The sequence below is a fragment of the Protopterus annectens genome, chromosome 16.part0 (assembly GCF_019279795.1).
Source record: "Protopterus annectens isolate FY-2018-M chromosome 16.part0, PAN1.0, whole genome shotgun sequence".
Classification (NCBI taxonomy): Eukaryota; Metazoa; Chordata; order Ceratodontiformes; family Protopteridae; genus Protopterus; species Protopterus annectens.
This window is the reverse complement of record NC_056750.1, coordinates 460,958,748-460,985,399: the sequence shown is the minus strand read 5'-3', so window position 1 is coordinate 460,985,399 and position 26,652 is coordinate 460,958,748. Positions and strand designations below refer to the sequence as shown.

Here is a 26,652-nt window from a genome sequence, read left to right as displayed (position 1 = left end):
ATCAAGTGTCATCTAAATGAGAGAAAGAAGAAGCCATGTCCCTGTTTAACAGAATCTTAGATCTCTGCGCTAGGAATGTTTCTGTTGACCTCTTTTACAGGTAAGGTATTAGTACCATGATTAACAGCCTGCAGCAACTGCTTAGCTAATGCAAGAAAAAAATAAGTTATGCACTCACCATAGCGTTCCATCTGAGTAGTTGTACTTCATGTATCTTCAACCTGTGGAATACTGATCTGTATCGGATCCGAGCCAGCAACTTTACTAGCATCTGGTCTGAGCTCCAAGCTCCTCCCCTTACCCATAATACACCTCCACTACCTTCCAACCCCCAGATCGAGTTTGCTGAACCTTATACTGATAACCAGACCTGAAAAAATACTTGTGACCTATAACTGCAGCCCATAGGCTGTTCATATGCAAAGGTCCGTGGGAAGGAGGGAGGGACGGTTGAAGACAAATGAAGTACAACTACTCAGATGGAACGTTATGGTGAGTACATAACTTCTTTATCTGAAGTATTTGACTTCATTTGGTCTTCAACCTGTGGGACAGAGTCCCCAGCTACTAAACTCCTGGGAGGCCCTCATGGAAGGATATTCCGGAGCACCGCGGAACCAAAGTATGCTCTCCTTCTGGAAGTCAAATCCAATTTGTAATGAGAAATACACGTATGAGATGAGGACCAAGTAGCTCCAGAACAAATATCATCCAAAGACACTCTAGACCAAACAGCCACAGACGTAGCCATGGACCTAGTGGAATGAGCTTTCACCTGACCTGGAGGAGACATGCCTCTGTCCTTATATACCTGAAGGACGCATGATGAAATCCATCTGTTGATAGTGACCTTGGAGATTGTATCCTTCTATAAACCCTTTTTGGGGGAACCTAACAATTAATCAGATTTACGGACATTTTTTGTCCTGTGTAAATAGAATCGTAACGGTCTATGAACATTCAACATATGAAGCTTGTATTCCATCTTGTTAGTAAAATTAGGAAAAGGCAAATTGATGGTCTGATTGATATTGACTGGTGATGCCACCTTAGGAAAAAAATGATGGATTGGTTCGAGGAGAAACCCTACCTTTGTGAAAAATCATGTAAGGAACTTTGATGGACAAGGCCTGTAATTCTGAAACCCTTTTGGCAGAGGTAATAGCCACCAGAAAAGCTGTTTTCCAAGATAAATATTTCAGACCTGCTGATGCAGCAGGCTTGAAAGGCGGAGCAACCAAAGCTTGAAGGACCATAGTAAGGTCCCATGGGGGAACAGGATCCTTGACCGGAGGGCGTAACAAAAAGGTGCCTTTAATAAATGCCTTATACAGTCTGGAGGAGGCTAAAGAGGCAGAATTCTTGCCCACATGAAAATGAGAGATGGCAGGCAACTGAACCTTGACAGTAAAAGAACTAGCTCCGTGTTGAAAAATATCAGCTAGAAAATCAGGAATGGCGGAAATAGGAGCCGTGAAGGGGTCTAAACTCCGTTGAGAGGCCCAAAAGGAAAAACGTTTCCACTTGCTGCAATAAACCTTCCTGGTCGAAGACTTATGAGCAGCCACCAAAATAGATCTAACTGAGGAGGCTAGTCCAGGAGTCCTAACAATCACAGGAACTGGAGCAGCCAAGCTGCGAGCTTCAAACTATCCAGATTCGGATGAGGCACCCCTGAAGGGTGTACAATTAGATCCTGAATGGGATCCAGGATCCAAGGCAGAGCCAGAAGGTGAGACCAAAGGAAGGGAAACTATACCTGGCAAGGGCAAAACGGGGCAATGAGGATCACTTTGTTTCCCAGTCGACAAGCTTTCTGTAGAAACCTCAGAATAAGAGGTACTGGCGGGTAAGCATACAGAAGACCGGGAGGCCAAGCATGAACTAGAGCATCTCAGGGGGACTCCCCTGGCAGGGGGTTCAGAGTGAAAAACTCACTGCACTTTGTGTTGGAAGGAGATGCGAAGAGATTGCAGCAATTTGACCCCACTGGCGAAGATCTGTTCCACTACTGACAGATTCAGAGACCACTCATAAGGCATCAGAATAATCCAACTTAGCCTGTCCGCTAGGATGTTGGACCATCCCAGAATGCGCATTGCGATGAGAAAGCAACCGGTGAAGATTGCCCATTCCCACACTCTCATGGCCTCGCGACAAAGGGGGTAAGATCTGGTCCCTACCTGTTTGTTGATATACCAGACCACTGACATGTTGTCTGACTGAATTGCGATCGTTCCCAGAGGAAGAAAGGCATGAAGGGCCTGCAAAGCTAGAAGGACTGCTCTCATCTCTAGGACATTATGTGCAAGCTGGTCTCTACAAGGGACCACAGGCATTGGACTGTCCTGCCTGAACAATGCCCCCCCCACCCGAGTTGGGAGGCATCCATGGTCACTATGGCTTGGGCCGAGGCTGGAACAAAGGGTCGTCCCTCCAAAATGTCCAGAGAACACATCAACCATATGAGGGACGACCAACAGACTTGACCGAGTTGAATTGGATATGCCAATGGTAGTTCCAACAGGGACTATTGTACAGCTAGAGTCCACTGTAGAATTCTCATGTGTAACCAGGCACACGGAAGAAGGGTAATGGTCGCCGTCATCGAGCCTAAGGCCCTCAACACCGATTCCACCGTTGGGAGATGAGTGATGGATCAGGGAGACATGCATCCTCAGGTTTTGTACTCTCTCAGAGGTCAGGAAGATTTTGCACTAAAGTGTATCTATCCTGGCACCAATGTAGTCTTATCACCTGTACAGGATCTAGGAGTGATTTGGATGCATTGATTGTGATCCCCAAACACAGGGCAAGAGTCAGGAAATAATCCCTGGTTTGGGAGAGTAGACGCCTTGTGGGAGCAGACAGGAGCCAATCGTCCAGGTACGGATAGACCTGAATCCCCTGAATCCTCAGGGTGAGCCGCTACCACTGCCATTACTTTGGTAAACACCCTGGGTGCTGTGGTGAGACCAAAGGGTAGGGCTCGAAATTGGTAATGATTGACTCCTAGCCAGAAGCGGAGGAACCTCCTGGAGCTTCTGTGCATCTTTATGTAATAGTAAGTATTCTGGAGGTCTAACGAGCACATCCAGTCGCTCTCTTGCAGGTATGGCATGATGGACTGTAATGTGACCATCCAGAACTTCTCTTTGGCAACTGACAGGTTCAGGGTAGAAAGGTCCAGAATGGGCCTTAAGTCCCTCATTTTCTTTGGCAACAAAAAGAATCTGGAGTAGAAGCCCGATCCCAACTGATCTGGGGGGGCGATTTTGATGGCTCGTTTTTCTAGCAGCTTGGAAATTTCCTGTGCTGCTGCCTCCCTTTGCGTGGGTGGTACATCTGGGAGGTGTCTGGGACATTTGGGGGGACCCACAAAGGGGATAGAGTATCTTCTGGATATGATCTGAAGCACCCAGCAGTCTGATGTTATGGACTCCCATTCTGCTAGATGCAAGGACAATCGTCCGCCGACTGCTTCCAGAGTAGAGCAGTCGGGTCACCCCTCAGGGTTGCTGCCCGGGTCTGTCCAAGAAAGGTTCTCGAGACCCAAAATTCCTCTGACGCCCTCTGCCTCTGGGCCGGCATAAATTCTGTCCCCCTCTGCCTCTGGGGGAAGAAGAGCCCCGAGTGTCCCGGGAATACTGCGACTTCTAGAACCACATCTTCTTTTGCCCTCTCTGGTTCTGAGAAAAAGACTTTTGAGGGTTCGAGAAGCGAATCCCAATGGCAGACAGTGTCTTCCCGTCCTTCTCACTCTGGACTAATGTCTCTTTGATGGTCTTACCAAAGAGAGTAGAGCCGTCATAAGGGGCACTCGCAAAGGATGCCTTGAGAGGTTCTGAAAATTGACAATCTGAGCCAGGCATTGCGCCTCATGGACACGCCGGACCCAGCCACCCTAGCCGGTCTTTCCGTAGCATGTGAAAGGAGTCGCATGGATGTGTTTGAGACTGCTTTTAAAGTGGCCATCCTCGCGGAGAACAAAGTCTAGTCCTTCTGCGACATGGACTTAGGGGGAGATTCCTCCAGCTCCTTTACCAGGTCGTGTTGGAGTCTGGTGACATGGGCCAGGTAGTTCAGCGCCCTAATCGAAAAGGTAGCTGAAGCATAAACCCGCTTCCCTAGGCGATCCATCATCCACAACTCTTGGTCAAGAGGATGAACCGAGGAACTATCCTGGGCAAGTTCATTCTTTGTGGCTGCTACCACCATAGTGTCTATGGAGAAGCCCTTGTTCCATGCTGGTCTGTCTATGGGGGGACGTAAAATTTTGTAGGGTCTTTTTGAAATTTGTTCCATGGTGTCCGGTTCCTTCCATGCCCGCGAGGTGACCAGATCCATCAAAGGATCCACGGGAGGGGACACCCAGGAAGTAGATGAGCCCGTGCTGAAAGCCCCCAGGAGCATGAACTCATCAGAAGGTTTAGGGGTAGACCAACCTCCCCACTGGCGCAGGATTTCCATGATGTCTTCAAAGGAGACATCCTTGGGAGGTGACCTAAGGGAACCTTCTCCATCAACCAAATCCACATCCTCAGTGAGGGACTCGGAGGAATCCAAGTGCCTCCTCTTGCACGTATGCTTGCGAGGTACCTCTCCGGGGGAACTCCCAAGCCACTTGTTCCTCATGGGGAACAGTCTGGGGCTCCTCGAGCACAGGCTGTCCCTCTGGTAAAACGATGGGGACCGCAGAAAGAGTCGAGGGGGTCTGGGTGGAGTCCAAGGGGGCAGTCAGGGGTCTCGATCCAGCGGAGAGAACCCTTTCTACCTCGAACGCCAACGGAAAGTGAACCTCCTGAGAAACCAATAAGGAGGCCGGTCTTCCCGGGTCCGACGAGAGAATCGAGCCGGACCCAAAGTGGAGACAGCTCTGAGGGAGGGAACCTGGCCCAACAAAGGCAGAGCCAAGCTCCGGCTCCGAGAGTGTCTCGGATCCGACAAGCTCTAAGCAGCTGTCGGCATCGAGGAAGCAGGTACCATCTGCGCCGACCCCCTGACTAAAGCCATCCTCGGATCCGAATACTCCAAACCCAATGGTCGGATAGGAGAAGGAGATATCGGCTGGAAAAAAGGAAGCAAGCTCACCCCTCCTGAGGGAGAGGGGGCTGGCAAGACCCCCATCTGGATCAAGTATGGACAAACCTCATCATTTTATCCATATCAACCTCTGACAAAGACAGGGTGGACCTCGATGAGGCCACAGACTCCAACCTTGCAGGTCGGAGCACCGATGCCCTAGAAGCTGAGCGTGTCTCCTCCGGCTCCGGGGAGAACCTTGAAGATTGGAGCAGAGGGGAGTCACGGATCTGTAATGTTTTAACTGGTGAAGAGAGGTCCAGAGACCTCTTGCGCTTTTCCCTTGCCTTTGACTCTCTCTCCTTCTCTCTGCCCATTTTCCGCTCCACTTCTACAGGCTTTTGCACAGGAGGTTGAGTCCCAGCCTGGGAGGGAGGAGAATCCAGGGGAAGAGAGGAAGGAGAGGCAATCACAGCGAAGACGAGGCAACAGTCTCAGAAAGGGGAAGAAGGCCTTTTAGGGCCAACTTGGCCTTCCTAACTTTAATTGCACGAGGGTTGAACCCAGCACATATAGTGCAGTCTACACTCAGATGGGCCACACCCAAGCACATAACACACAGAGTGTGGCCATCCGCAGGGGATAACTTATGGCCACACTCAGTGCATTTCTTGAAAATAGACTTGTCAGCCATACTATCAGAAGAAAGAAAAAAACGTTAATTCTTTCTTTTTTGAGCACACCCACTCACCACACTCACACACAGAACACACTGGGGGGGGGGGTAAAAAGTCTACGCAACTACTCTGACTAACTAACCTAAACACTACAAACTCGATGCACCAAGCAAGGAGAGGAGAAAGGGGAACCTAGTCTATCGCTATCTAAAGATTTTTAGGAAAAAGGAGAACATTTTTAAAGTCTTTATCCACTTCAAAACCTGGAGCTCTAGAGATCACAATGCATAAGCTATTCGCGGCAAATGTAATCTGGGGGTTGGAAGGTAGTGGAGGTGTATTATGGGTAAGGGGAGGAGCTTGGAGCTCGGAGCAGATGCTAGTAAAGTTGCTGGCTCGGATCAGATACGGATCTGTATCCCACAGGTTGAAGACCAAATGAAGTAAACTACTTCAGATTTATCTTTTCTAATAAACACCATGTGTCAAGATTAAAAACATTTAACGTTTTGCTTTTTCTTAACAGGTATTACTGAGGAGCAAACCAGAGACAGCACTTCTGCCTCATCAAGAGGTCTCTTTCCTCAGCTAAAGTGAGCACCATCCCCAGAGTGTCTCCCTACCCTAGAAAAGATTGCTCTACTATGACCAGTTTGGGTATTGTTACATCCAAATAGGACATGGCCGGCCCCCAGTTTCTGGTGGCTGAAAGACTACACCAGAGGAAGCTGCAGAGGCAAGCGAGTGGCGTTGAAGAATGATTACTGGCCACTGCAAAGACAACCACCATCGGCTAAGGCACTGAGACCACAAAGTCAACAAGGGCTCTCTAGTAAGTTGCTTTTTCTTTCTATGAACAGCAGAAGACAGACCAGCAACGGTGGGGTAAGTATCCATGCTGTGACTGGGTAGGATACTTCAGATGCTGTAAAGCTTCACTGGAACAAGTCGGTTAGTAAGTTGTCAAACAGCATTCACGCACACCCACTTACGCACATATACACGGTCCCTTAAACAATGTAATGCATATACATCGCACTAAAATCCTGTCAGAAACCCATTCAAATAAACTTTAGCTTGATAGAAAAAACGGCAGATGCTAACATACTCTGTAAAAGTTCCTGCTCAAATAAAACCTTTCCCAACATTAAAATTTTATCATAAAATACACAAAGTTTATACACGCAGTACATTTTTTTCACTAAAATAAGCCCCAAATTAGTCACTGCTAAGAAAAGCAATCCCTGACAGGAAACTCTGAATATTAGAAAGCTTTCTCAAAGGGGTAATACACTAAAAAGCCCAAGTAAAAATTAATATAAATTTTTCTTTAAAAGGCTAATATTCTGTATGGAAGGGTTCCCCACCAGGGTTCTAATTACCAGAATAGAGGCCTCTGAGCTGCTTCTTCACAACGTGGCAAGAAAGTACTGAAGATTCTTCACTCTTGACTACTCATTTTTCTTCCATAATCTTCAGTCAAAGTGAAGGTATGGGAGGGAGCCAGAACTTTCGGAAGCTGACTGGTTGTTACGTCTTTGGCAAGACATAATAAATATAGCAGAAAAACTACTGCAGCATTAGGAATGATTAACTTTTAGTTATGTACTCACCATAACTTCAGATGTTTGGGATCCATCTCGCCTACATTCTGAATGATGGGTTCGGAGCCGATCCCTCGGCTCCATGCCAAGAAGTCTCTTATTGGCTGAGCTTACTATATCCCAGGATGCACCACCAACAGTCCCCCAGATCTAGTTTGTCCGCATACATGCACACATGCATACCCTGCTTATATAACATCGTCAGATGAAACAAGATAAAACAGTGGAGCTCAAAACCGTTCTATCTCTTCTGATCTGCAAGGCAGGGGAAGGAGAGATGGATCCCAAACATCTGAAGTTATGGTGAGTACATAACTAAAAGATGTTATGTGATCTACATTCTGAATGATGGGACAGCGTCCCTAGCACCTGAATCCTGGGTGGCTCACTGGAAAACACTCCTGAGTACCGTGGAACCAAATGAAGCTCGTCCTTTAGATGCCACATCCAATTTGTAGTGGGAAATGAAAGTGGGTTGGACCAAGTACTTGGAATGAAAAGCTATAGAAGTAGCCATAGCTCTGGTAGAATGAGCTTTGATAGATGATGCGAGTTGCTTATTTGAAGAAGAATAGGCCTGAGTTATGCAATCTCTGATCCATTTTGAGATTGTAGCTTTTGTGATGGTTTGGCCCAATTTATTATCTGAGAAGGACACAAACAACTGGTCTGACTTACGAAGTTGCTGGGTCCTGTCTAAATAGAAGCGTAATTGCCTGTGAACATCCAATTTATGGAGAGTGTATTCTGCCTCATTAGAGAATTTTGGAAAGAAAACTGGTAGTTCTAGAGATTGTTGAAGACAGAAACTAGAGCAGACCTTTGGGACAAAGGATGGATTAGGCCTAAGAGATACTCTATCTTTGTGGAAAATGAGATATGGTGGTTTAATAGACAGGGCTTGAAGCTCTGAGACTCTTCTTGCTGAAGTAATAGCCACTAAGAATGCCGTTTTCCATGACAGATATTTTAATTAAGTAGCAGCGGTTCAAAGGGGAGATGTTAATGCACTAAATCAAGATCCCACGGAGGTGCAGGATGAAAGACTCGTGGTCTGAACAGAGCCGCACCTTTAATGAATGTTTTGCATAGCCTGCTGCTCATCAAAGGAGGATCCGTGGATTCATGGAATTTAGAGATAGCAGCTAGTTGAACTTTAATAGTTGAGACAGAAGATCCCTGATTAAATAGGGATGTTAAGAATTTCAAAACCTCTGGGACAGGAGCAGTGATAGGGTCTAAGCCCTTGAGTTGAGCCCAGATAGCAAACCTCTTCCACTTACTGAGGTACAATTTGTTAGTGGTGGGTTTATGGGCGAAGACAAAATGTGAACAACTTCGGGTCTAGTGTGGCTTCTGACTAAGGTCGGAAGTGGAGGAGCCAAGCTGTCAATTTCAGAGATTGAAGGGACTGATGCCAATGTCCCGACTGATGGATCCGGGATCAGGTCTAAGGGCCACGGATCGTCCACCGCATGCTTTTCAGGTAAGGAAACCATATCTGACGAGGCCAGTATGGGGCAATCAGAATCATTGAAGACCTTAGCTGAGAAGCTTTTGAATGACTTTGGGAAGGAGTGGATTGGAGGAAAAGCATAAAGCAACCCTGTTGGCCAGGGTTGAGCTAGAGCATCCATGGCCAGTACTTCCTGATGTGGAATCAAGGAGAAGAACCTTTGGCACTTGGTGTTTTGTGGAGTCGTCCCCATCTCTTGAAAACCTGGGCTGCTACTGTGCGGTTTAGAGACCATTCGTGAGGAGAGAGAATTGTCCTGCTTAATTTGTCCGCCAATACATTTGACTTTCCGGGATGTGGGTCGCTACCAAGAAGCGGTTGGTAGCTACAGCCCATTCCCACACTCTCATGGCCTCTCTGCAAAGGGGATACGATCTGGTCCCTCCTTGTTTGTTCAGATACCAAACCACCGACATGTTGTCTGTGTGGATGGCGATGATACCCTGAGGAAGGAACTTGTGTAAGGCCTGTAGGGATAGAAGTACAGCCCTCATCTCCAACACGTTGATGTGGAGAAGAGCAAGCCAGGAGCCCTGAACTAGCCTGCCCAGACAATGCCCCCACCCTATCTGGGAGGCATCTGTCGTCAGGGTAACCGCTGGAGGGAGAACAAAGGGTTTGCCCTGATCTAAGTTGGATGTCTGAAGCCACCAGCGCAGGTCCCTTTTGCATATTTCCGTAATCATGATGTGATGATTGAGGGGGAGATCTTGAAAGGTCCATTGAGTTGATAAGAGCCACTGAAGAATCCTCATGTGTAACCTTGCTAGAGGAACTAAAAGTACCGTGGCAGACATTGAGCCTAGAACCTGTAGGACCATCCTGGCTGGGGCTTTGGATCTCGAGATCAGAGCTTGAACTTGGCCCTGTAAGGTTCGGATCCTTTCGGCGGAAGAAAGACACGCATCAATCTTGAGTCTATCTCTGCTCCTATAAACTTTATGCTGAGAGGGCAGCAAGACAGACTTTGACCAATTGAATGTAATCCCCAGGGAAACACCCAGGAGGCGGTGGCTTTGAGGTTGTCCATAAGTAGATGCCTGGTGGTGGCAGTCAGGAGCCAGTCGTCGAGATAGGGAAACACTTGGAATCCAAGGCTCCTCAGGTGAGCCGTCACTACTGCCAAACACTTGGTGAACACCCTGGGGGCTGTGGTGAGACCAAAGGGCAGAGCACAAAATTGGTAATGACTGGCTCCCAGGCTGAGCGCAGATACCTCCTGGACGCCTGATGTATCGGTATGTGATAATAGGCGTCCTTGAGGTCTATGGAGCACATCAAACATCCTTCTCCAACAACGGGAGAATGGATTGCAACGTGACCATTCGAATTTGGATTCGGATAGGTTCAGTCTGCTGAGATCCAATATTGGTCTCAGGTCCCCTGTCTTTTGGCACTAAAAGAACCTGGAGTAATTTCCTGATCGATTTGGTCTGTGGGGACGGTTGGATGACTCCTTTTGTAGCAGCTTTGAAGCTTCTGCGGCTGCTATTTCCCTTTGACTGGGTGGTGGGTCCGGGATTCTCTTGGACGGAGGGTGAGTATTTGAATGGGATGGTGTAACCTCCGGCAATTATCGAAGCACCCATCTGTCCTGAGTGATTGACTCCCAGGCTTTTAGGTGCTTGGCAAGCGACACCCGACTGGCTCGAGCAGCACAGCCGGGCAATCCCTCATGTCGTGTGGGAGGCTGAAGAGCCACGAAAGGACTCGGTCTCCAGAATTGCGGGGCCCTCTGCCGCCTCTGGGACGGCGTTTCCCTGAAAAATTTCCCGCCCTCTGCCTCTGGACGGGAATCTTCCTGCTGTTGGGAGAAAAACTTGCGAGATTTCGGAACCACATTTTCCCCCTCCTTTGGCCTGCAGATAACGTTTTCCCTCTTGCTCACAGCGGGTAAGGGTGTCTTTCACCTTGGGTCCAAACAATGAGGACCCATGAAGACTTGAAGGCCTCCGAACTGACACAAGCGGAGCCAGGCCTGTCTCGTGAGCCACGCCTGTGCCTGCCGCTCCGCCCCTTCGGCCGCATAGGATATGAGCCTCATGGACGAGTTAGCAATTGGCGTCAGGATAGCCAACTGAGAGCTAACGGACTGGGCTAGCTGCTCAGGTAGGTTACCCGAGAGGAGTCTGACAACTCCTTGACCAGATCCCTCTGAAGCCTAGTAAAATGTGCCAAATAATTCAGAGACCTTAAGGTAAAGGCCGCTGAAGTCAGGGTGCGCTTCCACCTATCCATACTCCTAGACTCCTTATTAGGAGGATGGATGGCCTCTGCCACGTCCTGCTGTGTAGCAGATGCCACCACCATGGCATCTACAGAACTCCTTCTCGGGGAGCAGATAAGAATTTGTTTGGACGAGAAGGGACTGGTTCCACAGTATCGACAAACTAAATCCAGAAGCTCGCTGAGCCCCAAAGGCCTTGAGGAGCACTGATTCGTCCGCAGAGGGGGTTTGTACATCCAGCCGCCTCGTTGTTTGAGGATCTCTAAGATGTCTGCAAAGGAGACATCATCAGTCTGCATCATCCATATCCGTGTCGATGTGATAGGTGCTTCCTCTTGCACGATCTCTTCCTTGGGGTTCCTCTGGAGATGACTAAAACCCTCAGGAAGACTGGGGGTAACCTCAGGCCTGCCTGGCCACAGACAGGGGAACTACCAAAGACCCAGTCTCCCCAGGGAAGGTGCTGGTAAAACCGGAGAGATGGCGAAGAGGATTTGGCCAAGGCACTCCTCATGGCTCTACCTCCAGAATCCTGGGGCGTCAGTCTCGGGCCATGATAGTAGACGGAAGTCCGCACTGAGAGGGAGGCTCGGAACCAGCATCGGTCCCGAAACATCACCCTCGGGTCCAGCCGAAGAACAAACTCGGACCCGAGGCCGGGTTGGAGTAAGGGTCGGAGCCGACCCTGAGATCTCCACCGGCTCCAAGAGCACCTGCTCGGCCGGGCGAAGCAGTCGGAGGAGGAATAGCAATGGGATGGGTCATGGCCATCGGCTCCGAAGCCAACTGGGTGGGAGGGAAGACTGGGGACTGGAAAAGTCTTTGGAGCACCCTGTCTATATCAGAATCCGACATTCTCGAGGACCGAGAGAAAACAGAAAAGGGTGAGAGACCCCTCCCTCGGCCCCAAGGGACTAGGGAGGCGACTCGATGAGAATCGGCCGAGGAAACACACCAGATTCCATCGGTGCAGGAGGAAGTGTCTGAGCGGGTGACCCTTGTCGGCTCCGAGAGCAGTGGAGCCGAAGGTGACCCGCCTCCCCCAGCCATCGGCTCCGAAGCCCCAGGAGTCGATACTCCAGGCATCGAGGCATACCGTTCCGTCCTCGGCAAGGAGAGGCCTGCCTAGGTCTCTTGGCAGTCGGATCCGACGGACTGGTCGGAGCAAGCCCTTTCTTTTGGCAGGAGTCGGAGGAAGACAAGGCTTCTTCAAAAGAGGGTTTAATCAACCCTTTAAGAATTAATTTATTTTTCCTCTCCTGGAGGACCCTAGAGGAAAAAGCGTGACATACGCTGCATGACTCCTGCAAGTGCTTAGCCCCTAAACAATAAACACAAAGTAGATGGTCATCAGTAACAGACATCTTAAAAGCACATTTAGTACATTTTTTAAAGCCCGAAGGCCTAGGGGCTTGAGACATAATGTTAACAATTCCTGACAGGAAATTTAACCACTGTAGAATCGCTTAGACAAAAAAAACCGAAGGCTTACAGAAACTGTGTAAACACAACCTTAGGTGTAAAAACCGGGAACTTTAACACAGTAAAAAGTTCAGTTATAGAGTTTGACCGAAAAGGCCCTGGATTGAAAGGGGCGCCAAAACAAACTCTACCCAATCACACACAAAAAGTCCAGTACTCAATCGAACACAATTAGCAATAGCAATAGCAATAGCAATAGCAATAGCCGTTAAAACGGCTTTTGTGAAATACAAGCACAAAAACTGACAGAAAAAGTAGTTAATAAAAGCTACTCAGCCCAGCCAGCTCGAGACCACGTCCTTGCAGTTAAGCGGCAAACGAGATCTGGGGGACTGTTGGTGGTGCATCCTGGGATATAGTAAGCTCAGCCAATAAGAGACTTCGCTCTTTGGCATAAGCGTGAGTCGGAGCCGAGGGATCGGCTCCGAACCCATCATTCAGAATGTAGGCGAGATAGGATCACATAACATCATCTATTTTTGTAGAGAAATTTTTCAAATGGCTTAAGTGAGAAAACCATTTTCTCTTAAGGAGGTAAGGTAGTATACAATTTTGGACAAAGGAAGCATAGTAAAATATCTGTTTCTAAATGCAGATCCTTCTCACCAATGAGAACAGAAGTCTTAAGTCACCTACATATGTCCAAAGTCATCTTCGTTCGAAGACTACTGCAAGCTTTGCTTTTCACAAGGTTAGAGTTAGGACTGAAGTTAACAAGTATTTTAAGACCACAGGGGTCCCAACCAGATCCAAAATGTGAGATATCCTTTACAGTTAGTTGCACAAGGTTTCCATCTATTCACTTTATGATCAGAAACTTTTGCATGCGTTTCCATGGTTTCTAAGACTACTACAAGGGAATCAAGTATTGATCTAAAGAAGAGCAAGATGTTGTCTCCCGAAGAAAGAAGTTTGAAAGGGGTCACTTCCTAAGGTTATAAGTACAATCAGGATGTCTTTAAATCTTCATTAATAAGGATTCTAAAACTAAGCTAAAGAGAAATTAATAAAAAAAAATCTCTACCTAGTTCCAGAAACGATGGAGAAAGGGGCTGAAAACTGCATTACTTGTGATTTTAGTTGCTGGCAAGAAATTAAAATCCTTTAACCCAATTAATGAAATCAGCAAGAAAACTTAAGAATTCAAGGGTAATTAAACACAAGAACCAGTTTACTGTGTTGAAAGCTTTTTCACCTCCTACAGGTACTAAGTCAACCTTGAACATTTCACTTCAGCCAAGATGCCGACTGCCATATCAACTTGGTCAGAAAGATTATAACCTTTAACAAAGTCAGCTTGATCAGCACTCTGCCGTATCCTCCATTGTTTCCCAATGGAGAAACAAGGATTTTGGCAAGGTATAATAGAAAAGGGAAACATGCATAAAGGAAGATATTCAATGAGGTTCTCACATAAGCTGACATTTAAATCACCTCTTCCAAGAGCTTTCCTTGATTTTAGATATCGAATTGTGAATGCAATCCCCAACAGCTAAGACAGGTTATATCAAGAAGTCATCTGTCTTTTTTTGTACAATACCAGTAGGTCAAAATTTAAAAGGTAATCTACATCTCAGATTTTTTAATGCATATTATAAATATTTTGGATTTTTATAACATCTTGCAAATTCTACAAAGGTGCTTGGGAGAGTTAGTTGAGCACAAATACATAGCTTGTTTGTTGTTTCTCATTCTCTACTAACCATCTAGCCATACTATTCTGGTTAGTCAACTGACTCATTCAATTTCTGGATGCAACAGCCTTATTGACCATTTGTTTCTTTGTGGTGAGAGAAGATCCAAGTGGATGATTATTCGTGTCATAAACGGCATACTACTGCAGCACAGACTCAGCCTCATTAATGCAGGTGTTGCCACCAAAGTGAACCGAGCTACCACCGGACCCTGCCTGCAGGATAGTCAAACTGTCATCAGACACGCTTATCTATTCCCTAGCTGGCCTTCCCGAGCCCATGTCACTAACTGAATGGCGATAGTCAGGGATTCATATACATGTTTTAAAAAACTAATGTTATTGTTCCTAAAAAACTAACTGCTAAGTTCTCAAAACCCTCTAATTTATTATTGTTTTTAAATGTAATTAAATTCAAGCGTATTTTCTTGAATGGTTTCAAATTTTCCAATATGCTCTTCTACAGCCTATTCAAAGTTGGTGCAAAAAGTCATTTTCAAGCCGTTCATATCTTGTGTGTCTAGTCTATCAAACTAAGTTTTAGTACGTTTGTTTCTTAGCTCTGATTGCAGTTAGTCTTTGACACTGTCTGACTACAAATGCCTTCACTGGTTATCTGGTTTCTGGATTAGCAACAGAGGTATCGCTAATACTACAAAAGTCAGACATTTTGTGATCCAAAAAATCAAGATCAGCAGGAAAACACAAGTGAACTGCAAGTGTGCTCCCCAAATAAATCTGATCCATGGACATAATAAAGGTATACTGATACAGTATACATGAAAGATTAAAGGGGTTACATCCAAAAGAAAAAAAAATGAAGTGGTAGATTACTGCAACCCTGTACTGAAAGTTGTAGAAATGCAACCCTGGTAATACATTTAGTATCAGTACTGGATGATGGGGCTGAGCTTATTGATGGTCTCTTCTGGCTAAAAGCTTAGTAAGAACCTACGAACCTAAAAGGAAAAAAACTATTTTTAAGTCGGGGAGTACATTAATGAACTCTTTTGGAATTCTCAGTAGCTTGTGTTGTCTTCTTTATAAACACATTTTCTGGTAATATTATACCATGGATCACTTTATTTTTATTTATTTTTTAACACACACTGCACCATAGATTTCGTTTTAGTCAACTGGTAGCTGGACCTCACTGGGATAAAATTTATTATAACCCTTATTGCCTAAGACTCATACCAATGCTGCATACATTATCAAAATGTAATAAAGACAGAAATTAAATAAAATGATGGAACTATAACACATTTGAAATAAACAAAATAAAATAAAACAGCTCAAGCCTAAAACAAAATTGCTAAAGCAGTATGTTATATTGTATGTACTTGATCACAAGTAGCTCAAACAATACTTCAAATTAATACATGCATCCTGCCCAAAGAAGACAGAGGATAAAACTGTTCCCTCCATAGCTATAAAAGCGATACTTCAATACAAAAAAATTCAGTCTACAGCAAAAATAAGCTCACAGTTTGCACATACATTTTACCTCCTTGTACCTTCTTTAGAAACCATTCCCCTCTCCTCATGTCTCAACAGTTAAAAAATGTCAGTTAATTTCCTCACAAAATATATGACATGCAAAGTAACAGAATTTAACATAACGCTGGACTCCTAAAATGAGTGCTGATGGCAGGAAAAGCTGAGTGTTGCCAATATACAAATTATTTACTGTTCTTATGTGAAAGCACATATATATATATATATATATATATATAGAGAGAGAGAGAGAGTAAAGAGCATATGGTGATAATGAAGAAAACTGAACTGCTAGTAAGTGCAGATCCAGAACAGCGAGTGATATGGGTACTCAAGGGCCAGTGTTCTCAGTTATCACCCCAAACTGTTACTACTGTTAAAGATTATAAAAAAGTACATTTTCCATTCTCGATAAGCATGCCTCCCAACTGTTCCTAATTTTGGCTCAAAAATTTAATCTGTCCCTCATGAAAACATACATCCTAAAACTAGTGATACAGGGAGAAAATTTACTTCTGAAAAAGCTTGTTAATTTGCAATCTCATACTCTCAACTTCTCAGGTTGATTGCACTAATATTTTAAAAAGTGTCGATTTCTGTATATGTTCTTGATTCTGGAGGTAAGAAAGAGGTTGACAGCTATGGTCGCCCAGAGATCAGACAGTGTGACCCTTCAAACATTGTTGACTTTGCCTCATTAAGTTTTGCTATGTCCTCCGTAAAATGCTCACTTTTTTTAAAAATCACTGAAGACGGCAGTCATATATTATTCTTATTGTTTGGAAAATGCGCCTTGATGACCTGTTGTTCCATTTTATGTGACTTAACAACAACAGTAAAAAATATTCCAGATTTGGGCCGTTTTCCACCCATTATTTTTAGTTTTGTCTACGTTTCTTGAGCAAAGAAGTTGAGTTGAAGAGTTGAGACAAGAGGATATGCATCAGCTCCTAGATGTTATTCAAATGCAGTAACATTAAGAACTACAAAAACAGTGGCTGTCCAGTGTTCTTCATTATTGCCAAACACGCTAATCCTAAAACAGCTTTAGATAGGAAAATGCATGCATTTTTAGGAAGCACACAGTTATTCTCTATCAAAACATGTATATTTAAGACTGTTCAGCTGTATGGTATGTGCACATCCTAAACCAACTAAACAAGACTGTGTGTGTGTGTGTGTGTGTGTGTGTGTGTGTGTGTGTGAGACATATTTTAATATAGCATACAACCACAAAAAGTGAAAACTGCGTCAGAAAAAGTCAGTCAGTTCATGCACACTGGTTGTGTAATATTTATCAGAGTCAAACCACTCAATGAAAAGTTACTCGTTTAATAGTGTCTCCACACTCCCACCCATACCAGATAGCTGGATTAATTTTCCAATACTGACACTGCAGTGCAGCATAAGAGAGGGGTCTCCACTCCTGACTGTGCCATCCTTTGTTTCAGACATTAAACAGTGGCCCCATCTACCTGGGTTGGTGATAGCTCAGGTGGATGTAAAAGATCCCACAACATTTACTGAAAAGAGCAGGGGAAGTTCCCTGGTGTCTTGGCCAAATTTCTCCTAGTCAATATGAGTACAACCTCGGGTCTTCACTGAGAGGAGGCTATTGGCCTAGTGGGACTAACCCGGTCAACAAATTTTAAATAATATAAATAAATAAATAAATACAACTCCCTTAACACTTTTACATTATTTCGCTGCATTGCACAAGTACAGCAGTATGAACAATCTATATACCCTTTCAGGGTGTTTCGCTTTTCGCTGTGGAGTTGGTACATATAAGTAAGGGAAATGTCAGGGTTGCCATGTTCCAAAAATGCCTTTTCTTAATGTCATCCACAGTTTTGTTGGGTAGATCATTTAAAAGAGTGATACATCCAAGTTGCTACTAGCAGGTTATGCATCAAATTCTCAAAATGAGACCACATTTACTCACTTGTGTTTTCTTTAGACCACTTGGGCGTCATCTATATGGTCAAATTAAAACTCTCATGAGTAGTTACATGATTATTTGCTTAATTATGTAACAGACAACCACAAAACTCATCAGATTGGCCAAGAGGTTTTTTAATATTACAATGTAACAGACCACCAAGAAGTTCGATGGCCTCACTGATGTTATAAATATACATACATATCTTGCTGCACTGTTTCCACATAAATTTTATTTTTCGATTTCTATAGGAGCTTAAAACTTGCAGATGGGTGTTACTCTAACTGAAGAGTCTCTGCTACCAATATACAGAGCCTAGTATCCCATACAAGAATAATAAAGACTTAATGAAACAGCTAGAACATTTAGCTCCTTTTACTAATCTAACTTGTCTCTGATGTTATGTCACACACTGCAACATTTTTTTTCCTTGCTGCTTAAAGTCACAGCAACACAGTCTCCAGTTGCTGCTGGTGTCAGAAGAAAACAATATTTTCTTATACATACATCTTCTGCAGAAATAAGAAGTGGATACTTTTTTGTGTTACAGGATTATAAAAGTATTCCCATAACAGATACTGACTCAAGCATTAATGACCTACAAATGCAGTTCCTAGGCATACTGCTACTACTACTCCAATCATCTAGCGTTGTGGTTTCTCTGAAGTGGGACCTTTGACATACTAGCTGCGTATTTCATGTGCACTGTGAAAAGAATTCTGAAATGCTTCTCTCATTCTGTTCTAACTGGAAACTGTAGTACAAGTACTGATTTTAAAGTATGCAGAGCAAAGCTGCCAATCATGTCTACTTAAATTATTTACTTACAGTGGTAAATTAGGAAGCAAAACTGAAACAATGCATTGGTGTTTTCCTTATTTCTTTTTGATAAGGTGTTAGTGAAAGATACTTGTTTCCTTTAAGTAAAGCTATGTAAGGCAGAACACCATAGGACCTAAAGAAACTGGGGCAAGGAAGCTCATGGCACAGAAGATAGTTCTGCATGTTTTTTCCACATCAAGCAAAATGAAATAATTTTACATTTGTAAAACTTAAATCTTTATCTATGAAGTCCATTAAATAATAGGAATAAGGCACTTCAGAGTGTTCTCTAACAGAGTATACTGAAAACTGTTTTTTGGCTTTGCATCATACATCACAACACACCCGACTCATGACTATATTCTAGGAAACAGCACACCCTGTTTCCTGTGGGTTATTCCTCATTCCTTATTCTTGTAGCTTAATTAAGTCAGGGCACACAATGTTAAGTATGTTCTTTTTCTGTACATCTGTGACCATATCACAAGGGCTCTACAAGATGAGACAGTGATAATTTCCGCAAGCATAGACCCAACATTGATCAGTGTGACTGCTGATGCCCTCCTTTACAAGTTTATTACTTTGTATACTCTGTCTACAAGTGTTACATGCTACCGCTAATTACTGCCACAAGAACAATGTCTGCATTCATTCCAATTCTTAAACATGCTACTTATGCCAAAAGTATTTACATAATACTTTGCAAAAGTGCAGAGGTTTTAACAGTACTTTTTTTCACAACTTTGCATCTTAAAACTATTTTGTAACAGTTTTATTGTGTAATATTTCACATACTCTATCTGCTGCTTGTATCATTGTGAATATCAGATGCGTAAAAGTAAATGAGATCAAATTAGCATGCAACATTCCAAACAACTTTTTCAACAAGTGAAACTGAACTTGGAAGCATCATTATCAACTGTCTGGAATCTGACAAATGCATTTTCATGAAAGTGCATGGAGCTGTAATCATGCTTCTAGACACATTAAGCACTGAAATAGCTATATTATCTGCTACTGTAAAAACATCTGTACTTTTATTTGACCGATCTGCATATACAGTGATTTGATAAACAACTTGTTATATGCACAATGGTTTCTTAAACTATTAAACAATTAAAATATTTTAAAAGCTTCTTGATGCCAACAGATGACATTTTCTTTTTCATTTAAAAAAAGCAATAGAACATCTAAGCCATAATGGAAAAAAATGGCATTACAGCACCACATCTGTTGATTTACAATAATTTCTGCTTACAAATACAGTTACAGTCAACCAAACATATAACTTCAGATAACCTGTACCCACACCTTTACTAATATATATACATACACACAGTACACAGAGAAACATGTTACGGCAAGGAATGTAAAAAGCACTCGTTGCTTCATGTAAAACGACTGCTTCAATACAATCTACTAACAAAGGCTTTCCTTTCAGCAACCCAAGAAGATAAGACTACCAAAGGAAAACAAGCTATAAAGCAATTTACCTTTTTTAGGCTCAAAAGACATGGTTCCTTTTTGCTATAGATCCTTTTAAGCTTCTTATGCTGCTCAATATAGTGCTACGGAAATCGGATGCCCAAAATAATAAAATGTCTTGCAGAAGCAGCAATGACAAGCAAGAGATTGTCGTTTTATTACACCGAGCTTGTTCTGGCTTAGCTCATTAAAAGATAATACAAACACAATGCAGTGGGAACAAAAGCAAACAGAAGACTAGTTGTTAATTTGACAGCTAAAAAGAAAATCGCTGGAGTATCACCATCAAGATGCTGTGTAGAAGTGGAGTCATACACAGCATGCAATGACTAAGTTCTCCACCTAATTTTTCCTTTCTGCAACCTGCTCGCTTTCCGTTTGCTCTTTAATGACTAGTGCACAGTGCAGGACTCCTCACTACTCATATCTTTAGTAAATAAAAAACACATAAGTGTAGAAGAACTGCTAATTATTTACTTCAATGCACTGAAAAAAACTTTGACAACCTAAAATGCATGGCTTTCAGTAGTGTTTGAAACAGTTCTTCATAACAAAAAATGTTCAACAGCCTTACTAACCTCAAGAGTACACTATTCACCTCTGAGTCAAAACCTGGTACATCTCTAAATTTGCAGTTTTGAAAAAATGCAATGGCCCTGATGGTTCTCCTTTACAGCAATAAACAAAACTTCTCATTTCATACTTGGAAAAACAATTTTGTAACAATGCACAGCAATTTAAAAACTAAACTGCAATAAGTCAGTAAAAGTGTCATTTACATTTTCATGTCATTTTCTTAGTTCTATGCCAGAACTACCTCAATAGCATAATTAACACAAACTATACCTATGCAACATAATTTCTTGTAGGTTTTTGTTTCTGAGGAACTCGAGGCCAGCAATATGTCAGCTGAGTCTCTAACAAGCTATAGAAACAATATGCATTTCCTCGTTGAAATAACAGTAAAATCACTGCTGAAGCTGCAAAGCTCATTTTCTACTGTCATTCAACTACAAGACTGCAGATTCACACCAACTGCAAATGTGTCCATCAAACTCATCCATTCATCTAAACTGTTTACCCTGGTGAGGGTCATGGTGGCAGAAACTTGATCAGGCACACTAAACTTCACTATCCTCCACCACTGTTGCTGACTCATCTGGAGGGATTCACAGGAATTCCTAGGCAAAAATACACTGTACCTACCTCTTCCCAGTAAACCACACATGAATGGTACATCTCTTGCAGAAGACGCATGGAGGTTGGGCATCATGACTCAGTCAACAAAACACTATGAATGCTGGTCTGTAGAACAAATTAGAAACATTTCTGTACCTGGTTTTCTAACTAAACTAAGACTCCCTTTCACTCCAAATTTCTGGACTTCTCACCACGCTAACCTTGAAAGAAATTTTTTTTTTTTTTTTTTTTGGTGGAGGGGCTGCATTCTTGTATATTTAACTCTGAAGTTGAAGTCCTCTGACTAAAGGGAAACATTATAGTTATGTACTCAAGATAAGTATGCATCTATGTTGTCCATTTCATTCCTCCCAAACGACTGGGGACCCATTCACATTTACAAGATTCTAAGATCCAACTCTCATAAGTTCATAGGTTCATACTAGGCTATCTGCCCTAGGGCATTTATAAGCCTAGCCAGAGTGTGTTTGGCTTTCGCCACCCATTTTAAATTAATTTTGCTATGCCCTTTTTCGAAGTTAGTATACTGTGCCTCTGTCTAACAGTGACACAGAAGTGATACCCGGGGTAAACCTACGATCTCCCATCCACTCATCAAGATTCCTCTTGAAGAGAGTCAATGAGGGACTCTGCCTAACCTGGACTGGGATTTTATTCCAAGTGAAGGGAGCCTCTGGGTTATGAATCTGTCCCTCCAGCATGTCCTATTTATTTCAGTGCTGAGGTTCAAGTCTCTCGAGCGTAGCTCGATGGGATGTGGATTTTCTGAGGTGCAGCATGTCCATTAATTCCGGGTTGGACATGGCTTTATACGTCAGGCACAGATCGCCTCTGAGCAGGCGGTATGCCACTGAGTAGAGCTGGAGTTTCTTTAACCGGGCAGCATATGGCATCTGTTTGAGCCCTTTGATCCTCTTGGTGAGGTACTTTTGGGGTCTTTCCGGTTGCTGCAGGTGTCTGGTAAGGTACATCCCAAAAGGGGCATTGTACTCAATTATGGGCCTGATGAGGGATGAGTAAAGAGGCACGATGAATTCCCCTGATCTAGATGTGAATCCCTTCATGATTAGGTGGGCTATATAAAATATTTTTCTAACCACTTTGGCCACGTGGTTGTCAAATGAGAGATTGCTATCAACTTGGGTCCCCAAGTCCCTAATTACTTCTTCCGTATTTAATGGATTACCACCTGTGTGGTAATTTGTGGGCACTTTGTTTTTGCCAAAGGGGATGACTATACACTTTTTGGCATTTAGCTTGAGGCCATGGTTCTGGTACCAGTTGTCTGTTTCTATGAAGCCCTTTTGGAGGATGCTTGTGTTGGCTGGAGAGTCGATTATGGCGCCCAGTTTGCAGTCATCTGCGAACTTGGTCAGCCACAGTCCTTCTGTGTTGGCCTGTACCTCCAAAAAATATATACCGAACAAGAGAGGTCCCAGGACTGAGCCTTGTGGGACGCCTTGTAACTGGTTTGGAGTCTGACATGGCTCCAGCAATTCTAACCATGTGGGTTCTGTCCTTGAGCCAGTTTGCAACCCATCTAGTGACATAGGGGGTTATATTTAAGCTGGTGAGCTTATCTATAATGCCCGAGTGGGGTATTTTATTGAAGGCTTTTGCGAGGTCCAGCTTTTGCGAGGTCCAGGTAGGCTGTGTGGACCACCTTCCCCTCGTCAATGGCCTTGGTGACTGTTTCAAAGAAATCGACCAGGTTTAAGAGGCAGGATCTGCCCTTAACAAAGCCGAACTGGGTAGGATCCAGTGTCTGTAGGTCCCCAATATCTTTATTTATGAGGTCCATGATGATCCTTTCCATAGCTTTGCAGACCAAGCTAGTCAGGCTAATGGGGCGATAGTTTCCAGGATCCGTTGAGGCACCACCTTTCTGGAGAGGGACCACTGTTGCTTTACACCACTCTTTGGGTACATATCCTGTAGTAAGGCTGAGATTGAACAGTAGTTTTATGTTTGGGTTTAGCTCTTCTTGTAGTTCATGTAGGACGCAGCCCGGGACACAGTCTGGTCCCATTGATGCTGTATTTTTTGCTTTGGAGAGGACGGCTCTTACCTGAGCATCTGAGATGTCACGGGGGCAGCACTCTGCTGGGATAGATATTTGCCCTTTTGGTGTGGGGGGGGGTTTGCGCTGAACCGGTCAGCTAGGATGTTGGCAATGTCTCGAGTTCCTTCCTCTACCCCATAATGCCCCAGTCAACCTGCTATACCTCAGATTGAGTCTGCTGCCTTATAAGTCCAAGTAGGAATTAATCCTAAGCATAGTCAAAGAAAGAATCGTAGTAACAGAGTTGGGGCTCAAACATGGAACAGAAGTTCCACAATAACCACAAGGTCACTCCAGGAGATAATAGGAAGGAGGAAAGGACTTGAGGATAAATATGATTTTCTAGAAGCAGGTTTTCTTGCTTCTATTAATACATGCTGCATGGCCTCAGTTAAATTAAAAAAGTGCCTAAAAGGCATTAAAACATTAAAACTCTTATCACCCAGGCAGACAGTTATAGTTGTTTGGGATCAGAAAATATCAATCTTTGTCTTCTGTGAGTAAATCCATTCTGTGAGGAAGCTTGTTTTAATGGTCCCAAAGCCATTTCCGGAAGAAGGGAGAACACTGTTGCCTAGGCTAGGCCAGAAAACATTCACCACAATGATCATTAGACAGTCCTTCTGAATCTTCAGTACCCTTGATATTACTGGAAAAGTATAAAGGAACAGTCCTGTCCAAGTAAAACAAGCGTCTGTCTTACAGTCTTTGCATGAATCCTGGAGCAGGATTTTGCAACTGATTGTTTAAGAGTGGAAGCAAAAAAATCTGTTTGAAGAATTCCTCACAGATGGATTAAATCCTGAAAGACACTTTGATTCAATTTATGTTCGTGACGGTCTGTATTGGTCCTAACTCTGCTTGTCTGCCACAGAGTTTTGCAGTTATCAAAATGCAACACATCTCAAAAGTACGACTGTGCTAAAACTACATCCCAGAGTACTATGGGTAGTCTGCATAGAGGATAAGATCTGGCTCTCCCTTGCTCGTTTATGCACCACATCACTGAGGTGTTGTCTGTAAACATTTGCAAGAGGCCCCAGGGACCACAGATGATTGACAGCTGAAAGTATTTATAAAAAACTAACATCTCTTTTATGTTTGGGTGTTTTGGTTTGTCTTTTTTTGTTACAAAGCCTCTGTATTTTCATTCCCATTAAATATGCTCCACGAGTAAAGTCTGAGGCGTTTGTTGCGATTGAATGTGGGAAGGAGGGGAGACCTGGATTCAGAGAAATCTGATGTCTCTACCACAAAAGCTCCCTTTTCATAAACCCCAAAACTAAAATTTTAAAGGTCAAGGGATATTGATAGAAGGACCATGGAGATTTCAGGTACCATTGGGTTTTTCATATGTGGAGTCCTTCAGAGGTATTATGCGTATCACACGAGCCAAGAATTGCAGAATCCTGAAGAATTCCCTTGCTGAGATGGAAGTCTGAATGGTAAACCTCAGGTATACTTCTAAATACAGATCTATTTTTCGGGAGGGGAGGGTGTTCCTTTTTTTTTTTTTTTTGTAGAAAAAAAGCTCTTTGAACTGATGTGTACAGGAAACACTCAGGGAAAACAATAATTTGAGAAAGAGTCGAAAAGACTTGTGAAATCCCAGCCAGTGTAGAAGATCCCTTACCTAAGTGAGAGATTCCTGAATTTTGAAAAAGACGCTGCATAGATAGGCAAGTCATCTAAATAAGGAAAAATGTGAATATCTTGCAGTCTGCAGTACACTATCACAACAGTTATATACTATAAACACACTTGGAGCAGAAGACAGCCCAAAGGGTAAGGCAGAGAGGCGATTGACCCAGACACACAAAAAAGCTGAAACATTGATCTTTACGAATGTGATGATACGCAACTTTTAAATTTAAGGTCACTAGAAAACTCAAATGGGGAATAAGGAAGAACAAGCTGTGAAATTACATCATTTTGAACTTGGGCACTATATACAAACTGGTTCAGAAAGAAAACAAACGTCCTGAACTGGTAGAATCTTCTTTCTTTGGCACCAGAAACATTCTTGAATAAAACCTTTCTAATTGAGGAAGAGGAGGAGCACATTCTGCCACCCCCTGAATAAACATATGTTGGATGGCAAGAGGAAAAAAAAAACAGTATGATCTGGCAGACAAGGAGGAATCCCTTGAAAAGGAGGGAGAGACTCCCACCGCCATATGTGCCCTTGCTGGATAACTCTTAAGTACACATTTGCCAGAGACAGGAATGGAGATTCAGGCTTCAGGGATGGGGGGGATCCCTCATATAATCAGACTTAATACACTGTTCTTTTTTCTAGGGAGGGGTTCCTGCTTTCTTTTTGGAATCCTCTGCCACTGCTTTTTAAACATCTGCTTACCAGCAGATTAATGATACTGTTTATTTTGTTTTTTAAAGAAAGTTGTAGAGGTAGTATTGAATCCCTTAGTAAACTTGGTGGAGGAGGACTGAAACATCTGAGAAATCCCTTGAAACAACTCGCCTCTCTCATCCAAGAGTAAATTAAAAACTTAATTGTTGACATCCTCTCGTTAAGTTTTGAGAATTTAGCCAGGCAAACCACATCATAACAGTTCCTGTGGCAGCAGCCCTGAAGGTGACATCAGCAGATACATATGCACATTTTAAGCAATGGATAGTCACTTGAGACACAGAACAGACTAAGTTACACAAGGCAAATTTCCCTTTACAAGAGGAAACACTGAAAATATTCCTCATATCCTCACAACAGGCAGTAATTAACTTTAACATATGAACATGATAGTTAAGAATTCTAAAAACTACTGTTGCAGAAGAATACAGTTTTTCGTCAAATTTAACAACCTTCCCAATGTTATCAGGAGAAGGATTAGAATTAAACATGTTTAAAAGCAGCTGGGTTCACTAAAGCAATAGCTGCTGGGTCAGATTTGGGGCAGGTATATAAAAACTTAAAAGTCTGCAGCACTTTATAAAGTCCTTCAGCTTTTTTGGGGACAGCAGGCTGACTAACACGGAAACTGCAAGCTGTGACAAAAGCATCCTCCAAAGCAGTTAGAACAAGAGGAGTAGGAGTATGTTCTGAAAATTCTAGTTGTAACAAATCATGCTACTTCATGAGAGACTGTGAAACAGCAATGTTTTCCAACAATTAATTCTAGATGTGGTTTCAGAGAAACATTTGGAGGGATTGGCCAAAGCTACATCTTCCTCAGAATCTGAATCAGAAATCTGTTAAGGCATAACAAAATATATCGGAACCAAAATAAAATAAAAATATATCCCTTCACACTCATTTTGAGGTTCAATGTCTTGAATCTCTTCAAAGAAAAAAAAAGAAGAAGCAGCAGCTTACTTTTCATTTACTTATTTAATCAGAAACAGCCTTACAGGAAGTGTCAAGAGCCAGCACTATACCATGAGCTAAGCCCAATAAATTACTCC

The 26,652-nt window shown here is 43.3% G+C and overlaps 1 protein-coding gene across 1 annotated transcript in view; it reads right to left on the bottom strand.

Annotated features, from left to right (window-relative positions):
- LOC122790609 (ras/Rap GTPase-activating protein SynGAP-like) overlaps positions 1–20,275 on the bottom strand; it is a 621,677-nt gene extending 601,402 nt beyond the window's left edge. Inside the window, exon 1 of the mRNA XM_044058135.1 lies at positions 19,976–20,275. Within this exon, the coding sequence (XP_043914070.1) occupies positions 19,976–19,997 (22 nt within the window). The 5' untranslated portion in view covers positions 19,998–20,275. The remainder of the gene's footprint in view (positions 1–19,975) is intronic.
- Between the last annotated feature and the right edge of the window lie 6,377 nt (positions 20,276–26,652).